This window comes from Telopea speciosissima, chromosome 4, assembly GCF_018873765.1.
Source record: "Telopea speciosissima isolate NSW1024214 ecotype Mountain lineage chromosome 4, Tspe_v1, whole genome shotgun sequence".
Classification (NCBI taxonomy): Eukaryota; Viridiplantae; Streptophyta; class Magnoliopsida; order Proteales; family Proteaceae; genus Telopea; species Telopea speciosissima.
The window spans coordinates 41,012,856-41,022,930 of NC_057919.1; the positions used below are offsets into that span (position 1 = coordinate 41,012,856).

The 10,075-nt window shown below is 38.3% G+C and overlaps 1 protein-coding gene across 2 annotated transcripts; it reads right to left on the reverse strand.

The window, feature by feature from the left end:
* Nucleotides 1–226: 226 nt before the first annotated feature.
* On the reverse strand, nucleotides 227–8,354 carry LOC122657603 (protein OSB2, chloroplastic-like). Of its 2 annotated transcripts, XM_043852355.1 has the most exons (9): nucleotides 8,226–8,354; nucleotides 7,540–7,628; nucleotides 7,144–7,282; nucleotides 6,894–6,982; nucleotides 6,674–6,825; nucleotides 6,555–6,568; nucleotides 787–851; nucleotides 606–708; nucleotides 227–544 (listed from the first exon to the last, which is right to left on the reverse strand). In XM_043852355.1, exons 1-9 carry the CDS (start codon nucleotides 8,317–8,319, stop codon nucleotides 498–500), a joined length of 792 nt encoding a protein of 263 aa, XP_043708290.1. In that variant the 5' UTR covers nucleotides 8,320–8,354; the 3' UTR covers nucleotides 227–497. The 2 variants fall into 2 exon arrangements, with proteins under 2 accessions (XP_043708290.1, XP_043708291.1); XM_043852356.1 differs by lacking the exon at nucleotides 6,555–6,568 and having other exon boundaries at nucleotides 227–708; nucleotides 6,678–6,825; nucleotides 8,226–8,353.
* Nucleotides 8,355–10,075: the final 1,721 nt, after the last annotated feature.

Here is a 10,075-nt window from a genome sequence, read left to right on the forward strand (position 1 = left end):
ATTTCTTGGGCAACGATTATTATATACTTTATCTGTCATCTAAGAGCTGCATGTTCTTTGCGTTTGGGGGAAAAAGCTCCCACAGTTCAACCGGTAAAAAGCAGAACCAGGCATCTTTTATGTTTGATACCTGGTCCAGTTCTAAAATTATGATCTCCACTATGCAAGTCTCATTTAATAAAAATACACTTAAAGATCCCAGAGGATTCAAAGATGTAATACAATAGCAGCAAGGCCAGAAACATGTTCCGCACTATCACATCTTCCAGATCAAGAACATCATCTCATACTGTTGAATTTGAGGGAGCAGGACCACATTTGTGTTGCACTATACTGTATCTGAAGTTGATCATCCTAAACCACACAAGCTGTTGTAGCCAAACGCTTAGAACATTCCCTGCATAGCCCACACCTTAGAAGGAATCCAGAATATATTCTCAGAAGAATAATCACTAAAATTGAAGATGAGGGGCTGAAACATACTTATATAATAAAGCTCACGAAAATAATGAATCCCTCTTGCAGACTGCAAAATCATTTTTAGTTTTCAGAGGTGGCTTAGGACAATAAAGAATCCCTCTTGCAGACTTCAAAATTTTTTTCAGCTTTCAGAGGTGGCAACTTTGGAAGTACCCAAGCTGGTGACCTGTCAACCCATAATCCTTCACCAGTGAATTTATGTTTAAAGTCAGGAGCCTTTTTATTTTTCTGCCAATAGAAAACCATACATATCAAATATAATGTATCAAGGCCTAATACTATGCAATTCACAGTCAATTTGGATACCTTGTCTAATCTATTGTCCCACCATTTTTCTGGATTTTCCACCAAGTTCTTCCAGGACTCTTCGTCTGAGTTTAGGTAGAGCAACACACATTAGCAAAAAGACTAAATCAGCAGCAGATCCAACCCATTTGGTAGTTTATTTAACCAAATTGTTGACTGGGAGAAGAATTATTATATTACTGAAACTACTAGCAATCTTCTTGACCTAGACAGTGAGACACTTTGCCCCCAAGTCAGAGAAGCAAAGGGAAAAGGAATCTTAGAAATCTTGGTTAAAATACTTATTTGAAATATATCTTTGCTAAAATAGTCATTTTCAGAAAATAAAAAAAGGAAAAAAATAATGAAAATTTGTTGGTGTAAAATTTTCAATTGAAATGGGAGTCTTGATTTTCTCCACACATTAAAACCGTAAGATTGTGAGATTACTTCCCCTAAGAAAACGAGGAGGAATTTAAAAGGAGAAAACATAAAATACTGTTAGAACTATAGCTGTTGGTGTTGCCAATGTTGTCAACACTCAAATAGCCAACAAACTTACACAGTGGTTATTGTGTTGCTGCGGAAGGTCATTGGTAGATGACATGTGTAGAAGGGCAGAGAGTTTATTGCATGGGCTGGCATGGTGAGTGACAGATGCAGCATATGAACTGAATGAGCATGGGCTGGGAAGCTATGGGTTTGCATGGTTGAGCTTGACATCCATATGCAATGCACAGTTGTGGTTCTTGTTGTTTCATTTGTGCACTTACAGTGTCTTCACAGTTTTTTTGAGATGCCTTCCAGTTGGTATTTACAGAAGCTCAAACCATAAGTAATGAAGACATGTGAATTAGCTTTCTAGCATAAATCCAATAGTGGAGTGGAGAGTTATGGCGTATTCTTCAGGTACTCTGTTTAAGCTGAAAGTAGTAGTGTTTGAGCTTCCGTCAAGTTCAAGCCTAAACCGTGCATGCACCTGGGTTGTTGGTGTCTTCATGAAAGATGTAGCCCTTTGAGTCCTCTGTACATAGGGAAAAGAATGGGGTCATTCAGAGTTTGAAAGTTATGGCCATTTTCGTGGAGACATGCAGTTCTGCCCAGTTTATTACTAGACGAACTTCTGTGAGTCATATGAAACAGTGGAAGTAGCTCCAGGTGCAGACACTGGATCGCCAGGACGGATCTTCTCCGGGGTGTGTTCGGTAATAACAGTGTTGGCCAACTCATTGGCCCACTCAGGCTTTCCATGCTTAGCCCAACACGTATTAACTGTATGATGCTGTCTTCCACAATGGGTGCAGAAGCGGTTAGACTTATCAATCTGCTGTCCACCATGTCCACCAGTTCCACAGTTATGACCCCTTCCTTGGCCTCGACCACGACCAGAAAACGAAGAACCACGGCTTTTACCAGCAATAAAGGCAGAATTTTCCTTTGTACAGGGAGTGGATTTAGTCTTAGTAGATGTAGAGATGCGCTGAAGTCGAGAAAAAGTTCCATTCAAAGATTGTACTTTCTCACCAGCAAAAAGTTTGCTCTTAAAAGACTGAAAATCAGGATGAAGGCCGGCAAGAAATTTGACAACATGAAATTCTGCCCATTGGAGTTTCAGCTGCTCCAAATCAGCAGTGAGAGGTTGGTGGATTTGAAGCTCCTCAATAACCCCCTTGTAACTGCTGAAATACTCATTCAGAGATTTATCACCTTGGGAAAAGCTGAATAGCTTTTCATGTAACTCATAAATACAAGAAATATTCTTCTCCTGGGAGAAACTTTCCTTTACATCATTCCATACACCGTTTACGGTTTGATGAAACATAACATTGGCAGCGATGGAGGAATAAATATTATTCTACAACCAGATTTTGAGTATAGAATTCTCACGCATCCATTCTTCATGTGTAGTAAAGGAAATAGGATCTTTATGATTAACAATGAGGGGGATCATCCGTAAGATATTTCATTTTCCCCTTGGCATGGTTATAAGCAAAAGAACAGCTTGCGACCACAACATATAGTTAGAGACACCATTCAGCTTAATACTAGTGATTGGAACATGAACATTGTCTACTAAACTCTTTTGATCAGTCATCATAGAGGCAGGCAACAGTAGAAAATTGTAGAAGCAGAGAAACACAACCTGTTGCGTCAAGAAATCGCTCAGTGGTCCTTCGAGTGCCGTAACCTGCAAAAGACCCTGGGGTGACAAAGGAGAACCGGTGTGGTTCCGGCCTAGGACTCTCCGATACCTAAGTTAGATCTCTCTGAGCAAACAGATGAATAGTAGTATTCAATATGAGTTAAGATGTCCCCGATGGGGTTTGTGTACCTTGCCTTTTATAGTAGTGTGTGGTGGGTGTGGAGAGTCCCGAGTTGATGTAGAGTGTTTGCCGTAGGTGATAAGAGTCCCCTGGGTAGCGAGGGCTTGTTCTTGATTGGTTGCCTTCCGTGAGACGTGGTGTCATGGTAGACCTGGTAGTTGTTTTTCGGAGAGACGTGGTGTCCGTATAGACTTGGCGTCCTTGGTGGATAGACCTCATCTACGTGGTAGATGGGGTTTACAGTGCATGAGTCCATCCGGACTACGTGACTCGATAGGCGGTGACCTAGAGTCCTTGGTGATGCGATCTATGCCTTGTTGATGGCGGTGGGTTTGCGGTGTTCGAGTGTTGGAGATCCTTGCCCGGGGATGAGCGTGTTCGGAGAAGGGGTCCGCGCCCCAAGGGGTTGGCGCCCAGGGAGGTCCACGCCCCCAAGGGGGTTGGCGCCCAAGGGTGGCCGCGCCCATGGGTGTTGGTGGATGGTGCTTCACTGACTCTGTCTTGGCCCACTCTTCTGGGTCGCGCCACGTGGCGATCTTCGATTGGTTGGTGTGAATTTGGGTTCATCACAACCCCATTTTCTTGGTGATTTTAGTGACTGGGAGATGTGCAGGGCAGAATACCTTGAAACTAGGATTGAAGGTACTATAATTGCAGTAGAAAAAAAAATCCCAAAACCTTATTCTGATCAGCAGGCTTTATCAGTTTCAATTGCAAATAGAAGACATCATAAAAATCACCAAAAAAACAGAGTATCCGCAACTATATGGAGAAAATTGATGGAGGAATATCAAGCCAAAGAAATCCTGACAAATGGGTCGAATGCAATAATGGTAGTAGAGAATATCCGCTGAAAAAATTATTCCCATCAGATGATGGATCAGTGAATAGTATAGATAGCTTGTCCTTGAAGAAAAATCCAGAACAGAGAAACCGCAAACACCATATCAATAAAAAAATTGATCTCTTGATCAATATAACTTCACGGATTGGAGATAGTAGATAGCAGCAGTAAAAAAAGAACCCTAGTTTATTTCATATCACCAACTAGGGTTGAAAGTTTGCAGCATAGGCTGCTGCCGCCAGAGATGACAACTTGAAGAAGAACACCAATGAACCAGAATCGTGGAATGAAGAAACTATTGTTTTTATAGCTCTGATACCATGTTGCAATACCAAAATATAAAAACAGTAGAAGAGAGAAAGAAGAGACGAAGAAGGAGACAAGGGAGGCTACTGAGAGAACTCATAGCCGATGCTCACTCCACCCTCATTGATGTTATTTACAACTTAGAAGAAGAGAAGAATACAATAACTTCCCTAATTAGAATAGGAAAGAAAAATAGAAAGACAATATCGCCTTGAAAATAGAAACTAATCTGTAGGAACTAAAAAGGAAACATATCCACGATAGAGGGACTCCCTCTATCGTGGTTTATATAAGGACCTCGATAACTTTAACAAATCTTAATATGGTAAAACATTGCTAAAAACCCGAAGTGCGGTAAAATATTCAGTTGTTTTGATATTTAAAAAAATATTTTCATTCAGAGCGATTTTGAAAGCATTCACACACTCCAAATAAGGTTTGACTGGAACATAACTCCTTCAATATAAATCAGATTTAAACAATTTTGGATTTGTTGGAAAGCTGGTTTCGTGTTCTACATAATACAAAAAGTCTAATGTAAAAATAAAATCATTTGATCAATCAAACTTCTTAGAGAACAAGAACATTTCTCTAAATCCAGAGCAGTATAATTACTTATTGATAAGATCATATTTTCTAAGAACAGTATAAACCAAATGTATGTTTTGATTGTTTCAAACTTCCAATAGCTTGCCTCTTCAATTCTACTGTCTTCTAGTTCTATGATGATTTTTTATGACTTTATGTGGCTTATTATTGATTTTTGATTACTTAATGCTGATTTTTGATGACTTGATGTTGCTTAATATTTATTTTTTATGGCTTGATGTGGCTTAATGTTGATTTTTGATGATATAAGGTACATATTGTAGCATACCAAATAATGTTAGAAAATAGGGGAAATAAAAAATAACAATTAGGCGCCTAGACAACACCTAGGCAGGCGCCTTGTCGCCTAAGCGCTTAGGCAACCCTCCACCCACCTTAGACTGCCTTGACAACTATGCGCTAGATACGTATGGAAATGCTCAAGAAACATCTGGAAATGCTCAGGATGTATGCAAAATACAGTTTTGAAGCATAAAACACTATAAATGTAATATGTAAAATATGTATTGTATAAAAAGGAGACCAAAACAAAACGAAACAAACGCATTCAAATGATTATATATAAAAAAATGTGGTTTCTTACATGTACTAATACCAATTTGTTTGGGTATCATAATCATATCAGTACCTTAAAAATAAGATGTGTATCAGTTAGTATCGGGAGATACAGAAGGATACTTTAAACCTTGGTTGAGATGGATGAATGGTAAAATTAGAAAAGATAATTTAAAAAAAAAAAATTTAGGAGTAGCTCTAATACATGATAAGTTAAAAAAATGTGATTTTAAGGTGACACATGAATGTACAACAAAGGCCTTTGAATGCTCTGATAAGGAGCAGTGACATGATCCAAATTAGAGCTAAAAGAGCCAGGGGCAAACCTAAAATAGCCCTAGGAGAAGTGGTGAGGAAAGACATGCATCGCTGAGGACTAATAATAAGTATGTCTTTGAATAGAGCTGATTGGAGAAAGAAGATCCATGTAACTGACTACATTTAGTAAGGATAAGGTTGAGTTGAGTTGAGAATCCAATTGAGAAATAGTATGAGGAAAGAAATGGAAAGGTGTAGCCATCATCACTTTTTTGTTGGGACCTGAAGTTCTGGACAATGCTTGTGGGCTGTAAGGAGATAAGACAGTGCTGATTGGAGGATCTTGGACAACATAGAACTCAAAGTTTAGGACAAGATAGGTATTATAAACCTAAGTAAATGTAAGGTGTATGAGACACTATACCTGTATGGCATAGTTATTGTTGACATTATTGTCTAGTCAACCAGAATGGTCCGACCATTCAACTGGGTTGAGTCAATCAACCTTGCCTTGAGTTAGTAATGGGTCGGCTTCTTTTTTTTTCAGGTGGGGATGTTAAAAGAGTGGGTTGGAAAACACTGATTAGTACGATCTTGTAATGTGTGAAACACATCCAAGAAATACTTACATGACTTCAGAGAGTGCGCATGTTCCTCTTTTGGGTGGGTTGGGGGCTGGGAAATGGGGCAGACAAAATAACACGAAAAGTGATTTGATGGGTTTGAGGCAGAAAATTTTTTCCCTTGTATGAGATAGTAGGAAAAGATAAAAAGAATAAAAAATAAAAAAATAAAATAAAAGAAGATGAGGGGAGGTTAGAGAGAGGAGCCATCCAGAAGAAGATACAACTCCCAAGTCTCCATCAAACTAGGGCATTAAAAGGATAACTAACCTTTCTTAAAGTTCATTAGTGGATTGTCAGCATTCAACATCATTTATAAAATTTGATTAGTCCAAATTCTTTAACACAACCTATACAACTTATACAAGAAGCAACCTGATCATATATACTCACTCTTATTATCTTTTCTTAGGCTCGACTCAGAACATTCAACGTCAAACTCCAATCCCTCAAGTTTTGGTAGAACAGAGATTGGTGCTGTGTTAAGCCAAAGTGAATGACCATCTTCCTTGCATTTAAAATCAGGATGCCTTGGTTTTACCTGCAAAACAAAAGATTAAAAATAGAAAGGAAAATATGGAATAATAATCTGTTAACAAAGATGTTGACCTTTCCATTCATCTTATGCTCCCTGTAGTCTCTCCATCGTTCTGGATTGTTAACAAGCTCTGTCCAATAACTGTCAGTAGACTTCTCACCTTCCAACATAGCAACTAAAAATTAGAAGAAAAATTACACTAGATGATATAAAAATATAAACAGTAAATAAATCCAAAAATTAGGGCTATGGCTTCCATGGTAAATATCTATAATAAAGAAACATGAAATAAAAGCTTAATAAGCCAATGCATGTTGTTACCACTTTTCTGACTCTTCTCACTTCCATGAGCAAAGGTCATGGACTCTAACTTCGACAATATCCATTCTGGAGTAGACTCATCAATCCAGAGTAGTTTTCCACTCCCCTTGTGTTCAAAATCTGCACCTGTTTGAATATTCTGGGAATAGGTTTTTGGAAGGGGGAAAAAAATAGATCAGAGATGATGATCAGTGACTGCTAAAAACAGAACTAAGTCTGATAAACGTTAGGTCAACAGGGTATGAGAAATCGGGATCGCCGAATCAATCCAAAACGGTACTATTCTAGAATGACCTATGGCTTTCCTCTGGCTGATCCTGGACGGAACCAGATCATAATCGGTGGTGACCAATTTTGGTCCTGATTCCGAACTCTTGAACCCTAAAGTTAGCTAACCTTGTTCAATCTTTTGTCCAACCACTCATGCGGTTTAGCAAGAAGTTGATTCCAATATTGTTTAACGGAAATGTTATCCTTCATAATACCTACACAGCAAGGCATCAAATCAGTAACAGCATAGTAAGTGTATAGTTGTATACAGATAATGCCTAGGTGATTTAGCCTTATCAGGAAAGGCAGAGACTATGTGATGACAAGTGGAGCCTGCAACCATGTGATGTGTCTGGATGGAATGCAAACAATGAGCACTTGAATTTAGGAATCCATCTACAAATTAGCCGACAAGGCTAAAGATCTAACATGTTTTGGGCCATGAATTCTAGACAATTCTTGGTGCAAGGCTCGATGTATAGCTTTCTTTTTCCATATAGTGGAGTTGGCTCTATAGCTCTAGTTGGTTGGCCTTGAATAATATGGCAAGGTACTAATTGCTTTGGGTTTTGTCCTGTTAAAGTTAAATCATTTTACAAATAAAATAGAAAAAGAAAGAAGTAAAAGACAACAATTCCACCAAATCAACTAACAGTCAATCAAATACGAAAGTTCCACTCTGGTGAATATATAGAAGTCCACAATTTTATCATTATAATAAGTTACTCAGGTTTGAATATGAAAATAGGGTATTTTTTTTCTCCATAGGCTACACATGCACTTATGTAATTGAGTAAGAAACAATGATTTACCATGACTTGAGCCCCCTACATAATGCTTGTGAGGAGCATATCTTTTCTCCTTTTTATAGGTGGAATCTTGAACAAAACTCACACTTTGCACCATCACCTAAGGTCACAATTCTGATATTAGATACATAACAATATCATATTAATTTCCATTTAAAACTTCTATTACAAGCATTCAAGCTGTTCAATTATATCCTCAAGTAAGAAATATTTAAATAAACCCTGCCATTAATATGTTAGAGAAAGGCCAAAAAAAAAAAAAAAAAAAAAAAAAAAAAAACTGAAAGGAAATAAACGACAGGATACTAATCGATCAACTAATACGCTATATGAAGAATGGAGTGTAATCAGGACGCAAAAAAAAAAAAAAAAAGTGTACTGACATTGTCTCAAAATTAAGCATGAAAATGAAATCCACGCCAATAACATTCTATGCAAGGGCTACTACATCTGCTTCAGAATCCAAGCAACCACTAGGATGATGCTGCCAAGTAAAAAATTTAGCATGTCCTTAGGCTCGCAGTATACATTTAAAAATTATTTTTAACAATCAGGCGCATTATCTTTGTTTCAGATGATTTTGGTTGAACACAGGATGTATGCTAACTTTAAGGAACATGGCCTTACCCATTATGAACCCAGTAGAAAAGGGGATCTTCCAATGGATAGAAGCACAAAACACTCTTAGATAACCCACTAGAATAGCAATTCAAAGATTCAAATTTTAGTCATCAACAGTACCTTTCAGATGTTCCAGTTACAGAAAAATATCCAGACTTGCAAAACTAGGTCTGAGCTTTTGGCATTAAAATGGGTCGGCGGTTTTCTGTGACAAAAGGTTTTTTCAATTTTTGCTGATTATAGGAGATTCAGTCAGTCATTACTTGGATGGGATCTGATCACGAATCCCCCCGGAGGTTTGCTCATATCATCACGTCCGTTAGATCTTTATTCAACTGGAAGTCACTATCGACCAATGAGGTGGCAGACCAATTATCAAAAGAGGGTGCCCATAGAAGTTCTTTGTGTTATGGGAGCTCTATCCAGCTAGAGGAATATGAAAAGAGGCCATTGTTTCTTCGTCTTTCGGGCTTTTAGTGTGGGATTCTGTACTTGATTTTCATCAATCAATAAAATGTCTTCCACAGTTATCTATCAAGAAATTTTTTTTTTAAAAAAAAATCCCAAGCAGAAACATCAATCAAAGCACCTCTAATGCAGTGAACCTTCCATGGTGGCATAAGTTAGACCCCATTAGGAGGCCCAGGTGTGGTTCCAAGTCTGTCGGTTTGCTTTTAGTCCCTTTTAAGAGGCAACATGAGGAGGGGCTTGTGTCTTCTCTGTTTTAAGTAAACAGGGCAAATATTTTAATTCTTTTTCTTTATAAAAGAGGTCCAGTCATAGGCTAATAGGTCTTGCAACTAGGAAGTTTCTAGTTTTGATTAAGTTAGTTGAGTTAGTTACTACTTTGGTTTCTCATTAGCTTTTAAGTTCGAATAGCAATAGGAAACAAGAGTCTTTATAATTATAAGTGTTGGAACTGCTTCCTCTAAAAGGCCGACCTTGTAGGAGAGGGAGGAAACAATATGTATATCATACAGGAGCCCTAACACGGCGGACTATCCAAAGGGGGACACTGGTGGATAAATAATTCAACACTTGCCCGCTCCTAGGGGGACTCGATACAGTGACCCTTGCTGACTCTAATACCATGTTGGAACTGCTTCCTCTAAAAGGCCGACCTTGTAGGAAAGGGAGGAAACAATATGTATATCATATAGGAGCTCTAACACGGCAGACTATCCAAAGGGGGACACGGGTGGATAAATAATTCAACAATAAGAAAGTACCCT